This window comes from Lissotriton vulgaris, unplaced genomic scaffold (assembly GCF_964263255.1).
Source record: "Lissotriton vulgaris unplaced genomic scaffold, aLisVul1.2 SCAFFOLD_303, whole genome shotgun sequence".
Taxonomy (NCBI): Eukaryota; Metazoa; Chordata; class Amphibia; order Caudata; family Salamandridae; genus Lissotriton; species Lissotriton vulgaris.
In genome coordinates this window covers 772,456-791,844 of record NW_028246227.1, presented here as the reverse complement: position 1 = coordinate 791,844, position 19,389 = coordinate 772,456, and the positions used below count along the sequence as shown (strand labels likewise).

At 49.8% G+C, this 19,389-nt stretch overlaps 1 protein-coding gene across 1 annotated transcript in view; it reads left to right on the top strand.

Moving 5' to 3' along the window:
- Positions 1 to 18,472, top strand: part of LOC147666031 (uncharacterized) — a 161,268-nt gene extending 142,796 nt beyond the window's left edge. Inside the window, exon 4 of the mRNA XM_086949307.1 lies at positions 17,644 to 18,472. Coding sequence (XP_086805433.1) covers positions 17,644 to 17,669 — 26 coding nt within the window. The 3' untranslated portion in view covers positions 17,670 to 18,472. The remainder of the gene's footprint in view (positions 1 to 17,643) is intronic.
- Positions 18,473 to 19,389: the final 917 nt, after the last annotated feature.

Genomic DNA, 19,389 nt, shown 5'->3' with positions numbered 1-19,389 from the left:
GCTGATGACAAAGCCAGCTCATCATGGGCGTTACCTGCGCTACGCGGATGACGAGCTGGCTGTGTCATAAACAAGCCATTTTATTTTTTTCAGCGCACAGTGGGAAAACGCGGTAGCGCGGTAGGGGTTAAAGAAGTATGGATGGAAGAGAAAGGATACATGGGTGGGTGGAAAGAGCCAGGATGGTTCTTGGAAGGATGAATGCATGAATGGCTGTGTAGGGGAGTAGGGTTTGCTTCCTATGGTCACTACACTTGCTGTGATTTTCTGGTTTTTCGACTTTAGTGTGGCTGCGGGCCTGCTAATCAGACCCACAGCCCAGCTGTTCTCTCTCTAAATTGATACCATGTATTTTAGGTACATACCAGATTGGGTATTGGGTCACCTTTGTGAGCCCCTGTATAGTGTACCATAGGTACCCAGGGCATAGGTGCATCCAAGGCCTACCAGGGGCTGCAGCATGTGGATGGCCTACGCTCCAATTATGCCTGCTACCTCATACCTGTACTATACGTTATATGGGTACTATGTTATATACTATATTGGTGCTATGTACATGATCTTGTTGATCTACCTCCCTACTATGCCCCCTTGTTCCCCTACCCTCCACCTGCCTTTGTAAAGCGCTCTGTTATCTGCAAAGATCTTGTTCGCGCTATATAAAACTCTCAAAATAAAATAAATAAGTAAATTATGCCACCCCTGGCTGGCCATCTAAACTGACACCACAGGCTGGTCACTCAGCTTATGTAAGGCTGTGTAATCACCCCTTACTTAGATATAGTATATCTATATATACCTTATATATAGACACATTGTAACCTATAAGTCACTCCTATGGCAGGCCTTGACAATCCTGGAGGCAGAGTGCTTGGTTTTATGTGAGAGGGTGCCCTAGCATGAGCTGAGCTCCTCTGTAGCTTTCGGAACCATCTCCATATAGCTGTTCTATGATATAGCCATACCATATACTCTTAAGTGCATTATAATCCTCACGGTTAATGCTAACTTTGGTTTGGCTTTATCAAAACATGTTGTGTAAGGTGTCAAACACTTTGGAATACTACCCCCGCCAGTCCTGGCGGCGGGGGTAGCATTCCACCCTTCTAGAGGAAGACATGTAGTTACTGCTTTACCCGGTTAAAGTTAAACAGAGCCCCAGCATCACGAAATGGATGCTGCTGCCACACACAAGTGACCTGCTGGGGGAAACTCCAGCAAGGGAGGCCTGGACAATAGGTTTCTTGTCTAGGGAGGTGCCAGAACCTCCCCAAACAGCCTGTAGTGTATTGGGGCAGGGTGGGCTGAATGGAAAGATGCTTTTCCAGACCCTGCCTGGGGCTCACAAGGTGCTCCATGCATAGCCCGGTTCAAACCAGTTGCTGGGGCACCCCAGCCCGCTCTGGCGTGAAACTGGACAAAGGGAAAGGGGTGTAACCACCCCCTTCCCAGGTCCACCCATAGGAGGGACCTAGCAGGTAATCCAGTCACTAAAATCAGTATAAATATAGGAGCTGTCTCTACAGACTTTAGATTATCCTAGAATGAAACTCTGATACGAAACTCTTGGACCTTCGACGTTCTACACTGACTAAAAGACTGAAGACAACTCCCTTCTGGTCAAGGAGTGACCACCCTGTGCAAACAGGCACCACCAATAACTTGCCGGTTTGCTTTGTCGATGCTCCTGCCGGAATCCGAAGACTCTGCGAATTAGGAACTGGACTTCCAGACTTCTCTGAATCCGACCCACAGCAAAGCTGAGACCCGTGGCGGACACGAGACGTGGGACTGGACACCCCGGACTACCTGCATTTTGCTAACTGCTCCACTCCCGAGGTACCCTCACAGTTGTGCATTGGGGTATGAGAAGCTCCAAGCCCGAGCTCCATTTGCACCGAAGCTCAGCCCTCCACACTCCACGAGTGCTGCGTGGGGCCTGCTTCTGCATTTCAGCTCGATGCATCTTCCTGGTTGCTAGCTTGCTGGCTAGTTAGCCCTCTGAAGACTTCTTTTTGAATTTACATGACTGGCCTGGTTGCTCCAGGCTTGCTCCAGCTTCCATGCAAAGGAGAAGCTCCCAAGACCTTGCTAGTCTGACTCAAAGCCAATCTCCACTTCCTGCGTGGATTGTGTTTGCCAAGGCTTGTTGGGTCCAATCGGATACCGACACCGCAGTCCACTAGATCCTTCGTGGGACAGCTTGAATCCAGCTCGTGGTTGTCGTCGATGCCTCCTGGTCCTCGTGGCTGCAGAGACAAGCTTCACCTCTTCACCTGAAATCTCCTCTACATTGCCTGGTTCCTTCCTGGTTCCTTCCTGGTCACTGGCTAGTGACCCAGACTGTCCCCTCTGCTTTCAGGTTCTTCAGTTCCTCGATCCACCCAGACACTTTTCTTCTGGTCGCCTGCAGCATTTCGCAGATCTCCATAGAAAACATCGATGAATCCTGACACCAAAAGCCACCTACGCACCCGGCTTCCCTGGGTGAGGTAACTCTAGTACTCTGGTGCACCGGTGGGTATTGACTATCCAAGTGTCCTAGTCTAAAGTGGTTTTGTCGTAGTCCATCCGGAAGTGCCCTAAATCTATAACTTTATAACTTTTACGTTCCCATTAGAAGTCATTGGTAACTCGCGACTGTGTTTAGACACGGGACACGTCTCCTGTGGGTCTCCTACTTCCTAACCTTTGGTCGTTTAGTGTAGCGCCAGCGATTCCCTAGTCCTATTCACTCTTTCTGTAGTGGCTCTTATACCACTATTTAAGTATATGGTTTGTGAGGCCCCTAGGGCAAAACTGTATTTGTGCAACTTATCGTATGCGATTTAAGTAACTTGTGATGTACTTCGATCTGACCTCATAACGAGTTCAGAGGGGTTGTGTTAGAAATAAATACATATATATTTGATATATACCTTGTGTGGTGTCCTTTCATTTGGTATTCAAGGGATTATAATTGGTAAAACAAACCGCTTCACATGCTCTTTGGAGTTTAGCCTAATACTGCTGGTCCATGCTACCACTAGGATAGCTGGTCTATAAGGTTGACTTTACAACCACCATCAATAAGGGTCTTTTAGACTGGTTCAGAGCTGGCAGTGCACAAGGGTCAATGCTGTGCTGTGTGGGTGAAGAGCTGGCAGCTCTGCACTGAAACATCACAGCATTCATCCTTGTGCACCGTCAGCTCTGCACCCACCGAGCACCGCATTCATCCTTGTACACGGCAAGCTCTGGCACAGCATTCATCCTTGTGCACCGTCAGCTCTGCACCCACACAGCACAGCATTCATCCTTGTGCACCGTCAGCTCTGCACCCACACAGCACAGCATTCATCCTTGTGCACTGTCCGCTCTGCACCCACACAGCACAGCATTCAACCTTGTACACTGCAAGCTCTGCATGCACACAGCACAGCATTCAACCTTGTACCCTGCCAGTTCTGCACCCACACAGCACAGCATTCATCCTTGTACACTGCCAGCTCTGTATGCACACAGCACAGCATTCAACCTTGTACACTGCAAGCTCTGGCACAGCATTCAGCCTCGTGCACTGCCAGCTCTGCACCCACAGCACAAAATTCATCCTTGTGCACTGCCAGCTCTGCACCCACACAGCACAGCATTCATCCTTGTGCACTGCCAGTTCTGCACCCACACAGCACAGCATTCAACCTTGTGCACTGTCAGCTCTGCACCCACACAGCACAGCATTCAACCGTGTGCACTGTCAGCTCTGCACCCACACAGCACAGCATTCATCCTTGTGCACTGCCAGCTCTGCACCCACAGCACAAAATTCATCCTTGTGCACTGCCAACTCTGCACCCACACAGCACTCATCCTTGTGCACTGCCAGGTCTGCACCCACACAGCACAGCATTCATCCTTGTGCACTGCCAGTTCTGCACCCAGACAGCACAGCATTCAACCTTGTGCACTGTCAGCTCTGCACCCACACAGCATAGCATTCAACCTTGTACACTGCCAGTTCTGCACTCACACAGCATTCAACCTTGTGCACTGTGAGCTCTGCACCCACACAGCACAGCATTCAACCATGTACACTGCCAGTTCTGCACCCACACAGCACAGCATTCATCCTTGTACACTGCCAGCTCTGTATGCACACAGCACAGCATTCAACCTTGTACACTGCCAGTTCTGCACCCACACAGCACAGCATTCAACCTTGTGCACTGTCAGCTCTGCACCCACACAGCACAGCATTCATCCATGTACACTGCCAGCTCTGCACCCACACAGCACAGCATTCAACCTTGCACACTGCCAGCTCTACATGCACCCAGCACAGCATTCATCCTTGTACACTGCCAGCTCTGCACCCACACAGCACAGCATTCAACCTTGTGCACTGCCAGCTCTGCACCCACACAGCACAGCATTCAACCTTGTGCACTGTCAGCTCTGCACCCACACAGCACAGCATTCAACCTTGTGCACTGTCAGCTCTGCACCCACACAGCACAGCATTCAACCTTGTACACTGCCAGTTCTGCACCCACACAGCACAGCATTCAACCTTGTGCACTGTCAGCTCTGCACCCACACAGCACAGCATTCATCCTTGTACACCGCCAGCTCTGCACCCACACAGCACAGCATTCAACCTTGTACACTGCCAGCTCTGCATGCTCCCAGCACAGCATTCATCCTTGTACACTGCCAGCTCTGCACCCACACAGCACAGCATTCAACCTTGTGCACTGCCAGCTCTGCACCCACACAGCACAGCATTCAACCTTGTGCACTGCCAGTTCCGCACCCACACAGCACAGCATTCATCCTTGTGCACTGCCAGCTCTGCACCCACGCAGCACAGCATTCAACCGTGTACACTGCCAGTTCTGCACCCACACAGCACAGCATTCATCCTTGTACACTGCCAGCTCTGCACCCACACCGCACAGCATTCAACCTTGTGCACTGTCAGCTCTGCACCCACACAGCACAGCATTCAACCTTGTACACTGCCAGTTCTGTACCCACACAGCACAGCATTCATCCTTGTGCACTGCCAGCTCTGCACCCACACAGCACAGCATTCAACCTTGTACACTGCCAGCTCTGTATGCACACAGCACAGCATTCAACCTTGTACACTGCAAGCTCTGGCACAGCATTCAGCCTCGTGCACTGCCAGCTCTGCACCCACAGCACAAAATTCATCCTTGTGCACTGCCAGCTCTGCACCCACACAGCACAGCATTCATCCTTGTGCACTGCCAGTTCTGCACCCACACAGCACAGCATTCAACCTTGTGCACTGTCAGCTCTGCACCCACACAGCACAGCATTCAACCGTGTGCACTGTCAGCTCTGCACCCACACAGCACAGCATTCATCCTTGTGCACTGCCAGCTCTGCACCCACAGCACAAAATTCATCCTTGTGCACTGCCAACTCTGCACCCACACAGCACTCATCCTTGTGCACTGCCAGGTCTGCACCCACACAGCACAGCATTCATCCTTGTGCACTGCCAGTTCTGCACCCAGACAGCACAGCATTCAACCTTGTGCACTGTCAGCTCTGCACCCACACAGCATAGCATTCAACCTTGTACACTGCCAGTTCTGCACTCACACAGCATTCAACCTTGTGCACTGTGAGCTCTGCACCCACACAGCACAGCATTCAACCTTGTACACTGCCAGTTCTGCACCCACACAGCACAGCATTCATCCTTGTACACTGCCAGCTCTGTATGCACACAGCACAGCATTCAACCTTGTACACTGCCAGTTCTGCACCCACACAGCACAGCATTCAACCTTGTGCACTGTCAGCTCTGCACCCACACAGCACAGCATTCATCCATGTACACTGCCAGCTCTGCACCCACACAGCACAGCATTCAACCTTGCACACTGCCAGCTCTACATGCACCCAGCACAGCATTCATCCTTGTACACTGCCAGCTCTGCACCCACACAGCACAGCATTCAACCTTGTGCACTGCCAGCTCTGCACCCACACAGCACAGCATTCAACCTTGTGCACTGTCAGCTCTGCACCCACACAGCACAGCATTCAACCTTGTGCACTGTCAGCTCTGCACCCACACAGCACAGCATTCAACCTTGTACACTGCCAGTTCTGCACCCACACAGCACAGCATTCAACCTTGTGCACTGTCAGCTCTGCACCCACACAGCACAGCATTCATCCTTGTACACCGCCAGCTCTGCACCCACACAGCACAGCATTCAACCTTGTACACTGCCAGCTCTGCATGCTCCCAGCACAGCATTCATCCTTGTACACTGCCAGCTCTGCACCCACACAGCACAGCATTCAACCTTGTGCACTGCCAGCTCTGCACCCACACAGCACAGCATTCAACCTTGTGCACTGCCAGTTCCGCACCCACACAGCACAGCATTCATCCTTGTGCACTGCCAGCTCTGCACCCACACAGCACAGCATTCAACCTTGTACACTGCCAGTTCTGCACCCACACAGCACAGCATTCATCCTTGTACACTGCCAGCTCTGCACCCACACCGCACAGCATTCAACCTTGTGCACTGTCAGCTCTGCACCCACACAGCACAGCATTCAACCTTGTACACTGCCAGTTCTGTACCCACACAGCACAGCATTCATCCTTGTGCACTGCCAGCTCTGCACCCACACAGCACAGCATTCAACCTTGTACACTGCCAGTTCTGCACCCACACAGCACAGCATCCAACCTTGTGCACTGTCAGCTCTGCACCCACACAGCACAGCATTCAACCTTGTGCACTGCCAGCTCTGCACCCACACAGCACAGCATTCAACCTTGTGCACTGCCAGTTCTGCACCCACACAGCACAGCATTCAACCTTGTACACTGCCAGTTCTGCACCCTTACAGCACAGCATTCAACCTTGTACACTTCCAGTTCTGCACCCACACAGCACAGCATTCAACCTTGTGCACTGTCAGCTCTGCACCCACACAGCATAGCATTCAACCTTGTACACTGCCAGTTCTGCACCCACACAGCACAGCATTCAACCTTGTACACTGCCAGTTCTGCACCCACACTGCACAGCATTCATCCTTGTGCACTGCCAGCTCTGCACCCACACAGCACAGCATTCAACCTTGTACACTGCAAGCTCTGGCACAGCATTCAGCCTCGTGCACTGCCAGCTCTTCACCCACAGCACAAAATTCATCCTTGTGCACTGCCAGCTCTGCACCCACACAGCACAGCATTCATCCTTGTACACTGCCAGCTCTGCACCCTCACAGCACAGCATTCAACCTTGTACACTGCCAGTTCTGCACCCACACAGCACAGCATTCAACCTTGTACACTGCCAGCTCTGCATCCACACTGCACAGCATTCATCCTTGTGCACTGCCAGCTCTGCACCCACACAGCACAGCATTCATCCTTGTACACTGCCAGCTCTGCACCCACACAGCACAGCATTCAACCTTGTACACTGCATGGTACACGGAAGGGATTTGTAGATGCTGTTTCTGTCCAGAGGGTGGAAGAGGCTTTGACCCATTTCGGAACCTGTTGTAATTTCTCTTGTGGGCCTAAAGCCATCCCCTTCTTTTGATTTGTTTGTGTCCATTAAAAATCCTTGCTTCCTAGTGATCACCCTTTGCCTCGTTGTCCCTCTTTTTTTCCTTTCTGTTCCTCCCACGCAGCAGGAACTAAGTACTGTCTCATTCTGCTATGGTGTTTTGTGTATTTTTTTTCTTGGTTTTCCTGGTCTGTTACTGTTTGCCTGTTTTCAGCTTCAGAGGCATAGCTGCTTACATGTAAATATAGCATTCCTCCCACCTTCTCTTAATGCCGCAGTTGTTAGTGCTGCATCCCTCAGTACCTCCCGCTCCGTAGATTGTATTTGTTTGGCCTTTTTGCACTTTTCATGTCCACCGTCAGTTGGGCTTCTTTTTGGTAGGATATTAGTTTTGTTTTTGGATTTCTTCTAAAGGGGATTGGGCTTGTTGATGTCTAGTCTTCCAAATGTTAGTTTTTCTGTCATGGTTTCACTCTGCTGATCAGGAAGTTGCTTGGTCACACTCACACCTCCTCCTGCCGGGCTCTGGTGCGCTTCGTGGTCTGTGGTTTAACAGCCCCAGTCGATTCGTCGGGTGTGGCTCTCTTTAAACAACCACAAGATAGAGCTACCCTGCAACTGTGCCTCTCCGTCGGTCTTAGGACTCATGCCTAATCAAGGTGCCTGTTTTCACTCAGCTGTCCGTGAGCCCCAGCTCGGCTCAACTCGCAGGAAAATAATTTACATGCATCCCCAGACACATGTAAATAAAAAATAGAAGTTTCTAATTTGCAGCTGCTGCCTTCAAACTCTGTCGCTGAGCTTGAGAAGGGCCCGCAGCTGGGTCATCACGCGTGGCTCTTTAATAAACCGCGAGAGAGTGACCGCAGCCGCCGCGCCTCCCCATCTGTCTGGACTCATGCCTAATGAAGACGCCAGAGAGTGACCGCAGCAGCCGCGCCTCCCCATCTCTCTGGACTCATGCCTAATGAAGATGCCAGAGAGGGACGGCAGCAGCCGCGCCTCCCCATCTGTCTCTGGACTCATGCCTAATGACGCCAGAGAGTGACCGCAGCCGCCGCGCCTCCCCATCTCTCTGGACTCATGCCTAATGAAGATGCCAGAGAGGGACGGCAGCAGCCGCGCCTCCCCATCTGTCTCTGGACTCATGCCTAATGACGCCAGAGAGGGACCGCAGCAGCCGCGCCTCCCCATCTGTCTCTGGACTCATGCCTAATGAAGACGCCAGAGAGTGACCGCAGCAGCCGCGCCTCCCCATCTCTCTGGACTCATGCCTAATGAAGACGCCAGAGAGGGACGGCAGCAGCCGCGCCTCCCCATCTGTCTCTGGACTCATGCCTAATGAAGACGCCAGAGAGTGACCGCAGCAGCTGCGCCTCCCCATCTCTCTGGACTCATGCCTAATGAAGACGCCAGAGAGTGACCGCAGCAGCCGCGCCTCCCCATCTGTCTCTGGACTCATGCCTAATGAAGACGCCAGAGAGGGACCGCAGCAGCCGCGCCTCGCCATCCGTCTCTGGACTCATGCCTAATGAAGACGCCAGAGAGTGACGGCAGCAGCCGCGCCTCCCCATCTGTCTGGACTCATGCCTAATGAAGATGCCAGAGAGTGACCGCAGCCGCGCCTCCCCATCTCTCTGGACTCATGCCTAATGAAGACGCCAGAGAGTGACCGCAGCAGCCGCGCCTCCCCATCTCTTTGGACTCATGCCTAATGAAGACGCCAGAGAGTGACCGCAGCAGCCGCGCCTCCCCATCTCTCTGGACTCATGCCTAATGAAGACGCCAGAGAGTGACGGCAGCAGCCGCGCCTCCCCCATCTGTCTCTGGTCTCATGCCTAATGAAGACGCCAGAGAGGGACCGCAGCAGCCGCGCCTCCCCATCTCTCTGGACTCATGCCTAATGAAGACGCCAGAGAGTGACCGCAGCAGCCGCGCCTCCCCATCTCTCTGGACTCATGCCTAATGAAGACGCCAGAGAGGGACCGCAGCAGCCGCGCCTCCCCATCTCTCTGGACTCATGCCTAATGAAGACGCCAGAGAGTGACCGCAGCTGCCGCGCCTTCCCATCTCTCTGGACTCATGCCTAATGAAGACGCCAGAGAGTGACCGCAGCAGCCGCGCCTCCCCATCTGTCTCTGGACTCATGCCTAATGAAGACGCCAGAGAGTGACCGCAGCAGCCGCGCCTTCCCATCTCTCTGGACTCATGCCTAATGAAGACGCCAGAGAGTGACCGCAGCAGCTGCGCCTCCCCATCTGTCTCTGGACTCCTGCCTAATGAAGACGCCAGAGAGTGACGGCAGCAGCCGCGCCTTCCCATCTGTCTCTGGACTCATGCCTAATGAAGACGCCAGAGAGTGACCGCAGCAGCCGCGCCTCCCCATCTCTCTGGACTCATGCCTAATGAAGACGCCAGAGAGTGACCGCAGCAGCCGCGCCTCCCCATCTCTCTGGACTCATGCCTAATGAAGACGCCAGAGAGTGACGGCAGCAGCCGCGCCTCCCCATCTCTCTGGACTCATGCCTAATGAAGACGCCAGAGAGTGACCGCAGCAGCCGCGCCTCCCCATCTCTCTGGACTCATGCCTAATGAAGACGCCAGAGAGGGACCGCAGCAGCCGCGCCTCCCCATCTCTCTGGACTCATGCCTAATGAAGATGCCAGAGAGGGACGGCAGCAGCCGCGCCTCCCCATCTCTCTGGACTCATGCCTAATGAAGACGCCAGAGAGGGACCGCAGCCGCCGCGCCTCCCCATCTCTCTGGACTCAAGCCTAATGAAGACGCCAGAGAGTGACCGCAGCAGCCGCGCCTCCCCATCTCTCTGGACTCATGCCTAATGAAGACGCCAGAGAGTGACCGCAGCAGCCGCGCCTCCCCATCTCTCTGGACTCATGCCTAATGAAGACGCCAGAGAGTGACCGCAGCAGCCGCGCCTCCCCATCTGTCTCTGGACTCATGCCTAATGAAGACGCCAGAGAGTGACCGCAGCAGCCGCGCCTCCCCATCTCTCTGGACTCATGCCTAATGAAGACGCCAGAGAGTGACTGCAGCAGCCGCGCCTCCCCATCTGTCTTTGGACTCATGCCTAATGAAGACGCCAGAGAGTGACCGCAGCAGCCGTGCCTCCCCATCTCTCTGGACTCATGCCTAATGAAGACGCCAGAGAGTGACCGCAGCAGCCGCGCCTCCCCATCTGTCTCTGGACTCATGCCTAATGAAGACGCCAGAGAGTGACGGCACCGCCGTGCCTCCCCATCTCTCTGGACTCCTGCCTAATGAAGACGCCAGAGAGTGACCGCAGCAGCCGCGCCTCCCCATCTCTCTGGACTCATGCCTAATGAAGACGCTAGAGAGTAACCGCAGCCACGCCTCCCCATCTGTCTGGACTCATGCCTAATGAAGACGCCAGAGAGTGACCGCAGCAGCCGCGCCTCCCCATCTCTTTGGACTCATGCCTAATGAAGACGCCAGAGAGGGACGGCAGCAGCTACTCCTCCCCATCTCTCTGGACTCATGCCTAATGAAGACGCCAGAGAGTGACCGCAGCAGCCGCGTCTCCCCATCTCTCTGGACTCATGCCTAATGAAGACGCCAGAGAGTGACCGCAGCTGCCGCGCCTTCCCATCTCTCTGGACTCATGCCTAATGAAGACGCCAGAGAGTGACCGCAGCAGCCGCGCCTCCCCATCTGTCTCTGGACTCATGCCTAATGAAGACGCCAGAGAGTGACCGCAGCAGCCGCGCCTCCCCATCTGTCTGGACTCATGCCTAATGAAGACGCCAGAGAGTGGCGGCAGCAGCCGCGCCTTCCCATCTGTCTCTGGACTCATGCCTAATGAAGACGCCAGAGAGTGACCGCAGCAGCCGCGCCTCCCCATCTCTCTGGACTCATGCCTAATGAAGACGCCAGAGAGTGACCGCAGCAGCCGCGCCTCCCCATCTCTCTGGACTCATGCCTAATGAAGACGCCAGAGAGGGACCGCAGCCGCCGCGCCTCCCCATCTCTCTGGACTCATGCCTAATGAAGACGCCAGAGAGGGACCACAGCAGCCGCGCCTCCCCATCTGTCTCTGGACTCATGCCTAATGAAGACGCTAGAGAGTGACCGCAGCAGCCGCGCCTCCCCATCTGTCTGGACTCATGCCTAATGAAGACGCCAGAGAGTGACGGCAGCAGCCGCGCCTCCCCCATCTCTCTGGACTCATGCCTAATGAAGACGCCAGAGAGTGACCGCAGCAGCCGCGTCTCCCCATCTTTCTGGACTCATGCCTAATGAAGACGCCAGAGAGTGACCGCAGCTGCCGCGCCTTCCCATCTCTCTGGACTCATGCTTAATGAAGACGCCAGAGAGTGACCGCAGCAGCCGCGCCTCCCCATCTCTCTGGACTCATGCCTAATGAAGACGCCAGAGAGTGACCGCAGCAGCCGCGCCTCACCATCTGTCTCTGGACTCATGCCTAATGAAGACGCCAGAGAGTGACGGCAGCAGCCGCGCCTCCCCATCTCTCTGGACTCATGCCTAATGAAGACGCCAGAGAGTGACCGCAGCCGCCGCGCCTCGCCATCTGTCTCTGGACTCATGCCTAATGAAGACGCCAGAGAGTGACCGCAGCAGCCGCGCCTCCCCATCTCTCTGGACTCATGCCTAATGAAGACGCGAGAGAGGGACCGCAGCAGCCGCGCCTCCCCATCTCTCTGGACTCATGCCTAATGAAGACGCGAGAGAGGGACCGCAGCAGCCGCGCCTCCCCATCTGTCTGGACTCATGCCTAATGAAGACGCCGGTTATCACTCCGCTGTCATTCAGCCCACAGCTCGGCCTGTGAATGTCCTGTCATTTAGTTAATTTCTGGTAACTGATGGTATCCAATTTACGCACTCCTAGATGGCTGACTGGTCACCACTGTTTACAGCTAACCAGTCACTGTTAACAGCTGATGCAATGTAGGTGGGAACTACATCACATCCAATAAACAAACTTTTGTTCATTCATTTCAATAAAGATCCCCAAAATGGTAAACCTCTGTGCGAGACTCACATGCGGGCACAATTATGTCGTCTTAGCTTTCAACTTGGGCCATTTATTATAACACTGCACCAAATTTTGCCCCCCCCACACGTCTTGAAACCGATCACCCATTTTAATAAAACCTGCTTGCAGGCTTGTTCCTCGAAAGCTCCCCTTCCACCCCACGCTTTAAATATGATCAGTGCATTCATTCAGACCAGGCTGGTCTTTCCCTGACTACCCCATGATCAACCACAAATCTTAGATGGGAATTACAAGAAATACCATGTCCCCCTCACCACTGACCTTGAATGGACTGAACTCTCCCTTAACCCATCATTTCTAATCTTCTGTGCACAGCTCCATTTTCCAGTATTGCACAGCCAACAAGTCAAGTCCAAGAGCTCACACCAATGTCATGCAAGTACATCAGCCAGATAGTTTTTTTTACATTTATTTCTTTGTTTACAGAACATTCATTAGTAAAAAGGACTTGGGTACAAACAAAACTATATTTCAAGAAAGCAGGTCTGTCTGTTACACATGCGGTCTGGAAAAAAATCAAAGTGTACTCTTATCAGGGGTTTAATGTTTGCATATTGAGAAATACTCAAATCTGATCACAGCGATAACAGTTGGCTTGTATTGCTGAGCGTTTAGTTGTGATGTCAGGGAGCAGTTTGATTTCTTCAACCGAGAAACCCACCATTTTCACTTAAAAACAGTTTGCGCAGCAAAAGGTAGAAAACGCAAGAACATTAATCGAGAAGATGAACCTTCATATTACACATCAAACAGCTTACCCAAAAATAGGTCAACGTCACATCAAAGCAAAACAAGCATTTGCAATGCAATAGGTCTCACATTTGCAAGAGTTTGAGCTATTTACATTGTAACTAATAAAGCCTTTTATTTATGTGTTTTGAAAACCTGCATGCGGTGCATAAGCACACACTTTGTACTTATAGTCCTTGCTTACGAGAAGCAAGGCTGGCAGCAAGAGGTGCAGTTACTGCCAGCCTTGCTTCTCGTAAGCAACTGCCATAAGTACAGAGTGCGTGTTTACGCACCACATGCAGGATTTCAAAACACAAATAAAAGGCAGTGTCATTTACAATGCCAGTAGATCAAACTCTTGCAAATTTAAGACCTTTTGAATTGCATTGTTTAATAGCTTGTCAGCATCTACAGTGATCCAGCGCCCTTACCAAAATTTTGCATAAATGACTCTATTTACTACCACTAAACTTACCATATATAGTACTAGGCCCATATCAACAACAGAGCGACTGAATCATGAGGCAATTAGATCTATATATGTTGTTTTAAACTATCCACAATAAACAAGACCAGCTTGTCATTTAGTAAGTTTATTTAAACATATTTATGAAAACTTAGGTTTTGGAACTTTATTAAACAAGCATAAAAAATGTCATAAAGAAAAGTTTATTCAGCATTTATAAAGAGCTAAATTCAAGAAATATTATTCATTAGCAGAAATAAGTGAAAATAAGCATTTCCAAACCCTAACTATTTCCCTGTCTCTACCCTCATTGCCTGAAAATAAAGTTTTGTAAAAATCTCCTTTCCTTACGCGTGTTCGTCCATCAGCAGAACACGTCCCTCTGGAATCAAAAGCGTAGGACCAAAGTCTGTTCTTTGAGCTAATTCTTATACCCTAAAACTAAAGCTAAACTAACTATTTTCACATTCCAACAGCTGAATTCTGGCTCTCCATTGGCTGAACCACCTAATGCCACATTAAATTGTGACATCTCCTAGCTCATGTCCGGGCTTTTTCACTAACCCATTGTTAATGCACGGAGTCCTGGCGACACTTCCTTAGGCTGCTACATTTTGTAGCAAAGATGTTCATTTAATACAAAAATGTCACGGCTCTTCCTCCCAACCTTGAGCCTGTCCGTTCCGAACTTCCCGTGGCACAATAGCAAACCTCTCCACAGTCGCCTTTGGCAGTTCTTTGCAAACCTTTTCACAATAAAAGTTTATATGCTTCTCATCTTTTCAAAATAAGTTTTCTCTTGTGACTTTAGTTCAGCCGGTCCCTTTTTCAGAAAGCGTCAATTTTCTGCGCCACTTCTTCTTGCGTCACTTTTTAAATGCATTATTTTTTTGCAGCCAACTCCAAGCTTCATTTGGAAAACTATTATTTAATCAAACATAAAACATAAATTAAGGAATTGACATTTGTTCTGTTACCCACCCCCTTTGCTAAATGTTAACCCATTAATTATGTTACCTAGCAAAAGCACATTTAAGCAGCATATACATTTGTCACAGAAAAGGGAAAACAAAAGCACATTTAAAAACACATGCTATTATTTTTGAGAGCAGCAGTTAGTGTATGACAAAGACAATAGACAATAATTATTGTATTTCTTTTGCATTTTGCACAAATAAGCATAATGTGAATCCCAAGTGTTCATGTTGCACAGTTTATTCTAGGTTGATTTAATAACATGCAGCAAACATATTAGTTTTATTAAACATTATGGAAGTCTGGCTTCACAAGCCTGAACAAAATATTGTTCATTAAACTGCTCCATCAACAGCATACACTGGCAACGCCAGAAAGTCAGCTAGCACTTTTAAAAAGGTGGCGCTATTGGCTTTGCCAATGTTTAAGTGTTATTTGTTTGAGCAGGCTGCATGCGCTCCTTATGGGCACGTTTTCGATAGTCGTGCTCGGTGTCGGCAGCCTTGCTCACTGCCTCCCCATGTGCCTGTCTGCAACCTGCCTGCCACAGGGGTGTCGGCCCAAAGCGCTCACCAAGGAGCCAGCTCGGACTTCGAGGCGCCTCTCACAGTTCTCTCGAAATGTCGGACTGGCGGAGCGTGCGCGCCAAGAAACAGGCTGCCCTTTAAAAATGATGGTAAATGGAGATTGGGCCCTTCAAGGCTGACGGGAGAGCTGTTCCTTTGGGTGGTTGTTTAGCTTAGTTTTAATTGTTCATGCGGACTTTCTTGTGTCCATCCCTTTGTTCTCTTCGCACTCGGTGCCTTTTCTGGCGCCTCCTTCATGTTTTGATCTCCTACCTCGGGGCCCCGCATTGTTAGCTGGCCCGCCTGGGGATGAGGCTGGAAGGGGCCCCATTGTGCTGGGTTCAGCTGGGAAGGAAGGGCCTCAGTAAACAGCCGTCTAAAGGCTGTACCACAGGCTTCCCTGACCCGGGCCAGACTCTGAGAAGGGGGTGGGAGGGGTGCAGTCTAGGCCTCAGGGGGTGTGGCCTCAGTGCCAGCAAGCAGTGGGCGGGGCCTATGAATGGGCACATACTCTAAAAATCAATATCCTGCCCCCGTGCTATACCCAGGGTAACTGGCATTATTCGATTGTGTGGTCGCTGCCTTTTTGCGCATCCTTATAGATTTGTCTCATTTTCCACATAATCTATCATTTGCTGCATAATCTGCAGATTTAACAAAGTTTCTAACTCAAATAGTTCAAATGTTACTAAAACACAGCAACACTTGTTACTGCGCAGTGGAAGGCCATTTGCATAGGTTGTCTGGTCACCTTTTTAGTTGCTTACTGCTATATTTAAGTGTTACACTGGTGCTCATGAGGTGCAACCAACGCCCAGACAGTGTAAAAATGACAAAATAATGAAGTAATACTGTCACAAAGTGCTGCATAATTTGCCATTTGTTGCCGCTTAATTTACTCAATGCTACTGCTTACTTTGGCCCTCCCCTGCTGCATAATCCCAGTGGCCCTGGCTATATCCTGCTTCTGTACCCCATGTGGTATGTGCAGAGATGTACCTATAGTAAGATTTACACATAGTAAGGATGTTCAGAAGGATTGATGGTAACAGGAGACCCTTCCACTGCTCCTTGTGAGACTGCAGTGCATGGAGGTGACCGGAGCTCCCAGCAACGAAGAGGGCAGTGCACAGCGGCTGGAGTTTGTATGCAGCCCTCACCCCAAACAGAAGCTTATCAGGGTAGATTGGTGGGCTCTGCTCAGGGACTGGGCATCTGAGTCCCGAAGGCGCTACACCCCAAAATGCTAAAAAGAAAAGTGGTAAAGTGGTCGGCCAGTGCTTAATTTGAGGCAGTGGTTTCCGGTGCTCTGCACTGAATTGTCAACACCAGAACTTATGTCAGACTGCCACTGGGTGGCGCTGTTTGTCTAATTTAGAGATGAGCATACCAGCATTTGTTTGTTAATTCAATATAGATTAAAAACGACTAATAGCTGTCGCACACGCCCTTATTATACCTTTGTGTGTCTTCAACAGTCTGAATTGTCACACTAGTAGAAGTGCGATGTCAGTAGTTGTGTTGGTGCTGTCATCGGCGGTGCAGGCAGGGGCAATGTGTGGTGCAAGCTGCAGTGTCCTCCTGACGAGGGCCCAGGCACTTACTGGTTTACAAATTAAGCAATGGGCCTTGCACAGCCAGAGTACATCCTGTCCTCTGCTCGCAGCCAGGGGACATGGAACAGCTCCCTAGAAACCAAAGCATTTTGTGGAACTAACATCAGTCAGTGAAGTGCAGGAGTGACTGTCCCGGCTGCACTGGAAGAGCAAGGGTTAATCTGGACCCTCAGGTGAGGCCTTTCCCCTGAGGCTTGAGGTAACCAATGGCTGGGCGGCAGTATTGTATGGGGGATGATGTCATTCAACTCTGGTGTCATGTGGTCATGATGGAGCAGAGGCAGATAAATTGATGTTGTGTACCCCTTGTGAAGTCATACTCTTATAACCATAACCATTTTAATCTTGTGAAGCTTGAATAACTAACCACCAAAGTTACACTTAGACATAAAATTACATGTGGGTACGAACTGCTATTTGCGAAAATTAATTAGTTAATAATTGTGAACGAGTCATATTAATATAGAGCTAAAGTATGAAAACCGCATGTTTGTTTTGCTTTATAAGCGAGTCTTATCGTGGCAAAAAGAAAATAAGTACATTAGGTAAGTATATAAAGCTCCATGCCTGCTTCTGCTGGGTAACTTACTAATGGGTGAGTTTAGATTGGTGGGTGGTTAAAAGAAAAAACTGTATTTCTATATTTTAACACTCTGTGTTTGTTTTCGCACTAGTTCTCATTGAGGATTGTGTGGCCTAGCGGTAATAAATGGCTGCTGACTGAGAGTCTTTACGCCTGCGCAATAGTGAATGGCTAAGTCATCGGGGAGCCTGGTACGTCCAGCGGGTGTTGTCACGGTCAGCTTGACCCAGGAGTGCAAGAGGATGCCAAGAGTTGTTTTGCATCTGAGAACCTGGGAACGGAAAAGCGATGTAAGGAATGAACTGAAGGACAAAGTGTAAAAAAGAAACGGAGATGACATACATGGGAACGGACAAAATGACTGCATATTTTGAAAAACTGGTTCTACCAAGGATGGATGAGGGGATCTTTGTCACCCCATTGATGGACCAATCAGAATAAGTTGTGGACCCTAAAAGTTTAAACTTTAGTTATATAGCTAGAGAAAAAGGGTATAAAAGAGCTTGTTCCAAAAGGGTATAAAAGCTTGCTCCTGAATTTTACTTTGCACCACAACATGCTGTCGGTCTGAACTATTTTATGGTGCTAGAGACTTTGAAATATTGTTGGACTTTAACTTTAGAGCAATGGAGATGACTGAATGCAGATTTTATTTTGAAGCTTGAAGGAGAATAGAGGCAGTTTGAGACTCGTGCAACTGTTATTTCTTTATGGCAGAGTTAGGTCATATCATTTCCATTCCATTTCTTTTTAACATGTACTAAATAAATGGCTAAATTATTTCTTGTCTGAATAAACTAATTCCCTTTTCCTAAATGAATAGATCAAGCTGATTTTAAAATGTAAAACTTGAGTTGTGATTTTATTTAAATTAAATGTCATGACAGAATAAAGTTAACTTTTTATGTGGATTACTATGATTAAGCTGGTCTTAGTCTCCAACTAACTTCTACAAGATGATCTATTGACCAGATTTTGAAGTGCCTTGGTGTAGAGTTTTCCAGGTAATAGGTTAGCACATGTTTAAAAGAGTCTATAAAGGTATATAATGTATAAAGTATAAACCTAGGTACCCCGCTAACCAGCAGCTCCACTTCTTTGTCACTGATTCAGATGTAATGTGTATGTGTGAGTGACTCACGGCGCTATGGGCCCCACCGATGAGTGAATAGTGGTTATATCCGAGTTAGGTGAAATGAGTAGTAAAGTTTGTTAGAGAGCCGCGCTGGATCAATCTCGGGTACCAAGACGCTCCGGTTGGATGGCTAGGTGCTGCCCTTGGGCTCCTGACTACATAAGAGTAACGTGGTTGAGCAGCGCAGACTTACTCCAGTAGGAGGTACCCACGACACAAGGCAGTACTCACAGCTGGACCTGTGAAAACACAATAGGTATTTTATTTACAAGTAACAAAATAGGGAGGTTACATTTGGGACTCACAAAAACAGAAGTGTGGGGCAACTGTTGCCTGGCGACAGCATAATATGTCACTTTTATTCGGATGTCTGACATGGTTTCTCTGATTTTCGTTGGGTTAGGGAGCACTCCGTTTTCCTGTTTTTCCTCTGTTGTACACAATGGTGCTGCGGTTACTGGGTTTGTCAGTCCCTTGTGAATATAGCCTGTTTATGTTGGGTGGTTGGCCCAACTAACCGTGCACTGTTCACTCGGTGCTATGCACCTAAACTTATTTCATTTTTTCAACAAATAATAAACCTTATGTAGTCTCTCTTTTTTCTTTTTATTTACACCTTTTTATGTATCTTTGTCATGTGTATCAATAACCACATAATTTTTGTTTCTGCAGTTATTCACATTTCATATATTTTCAAAATGA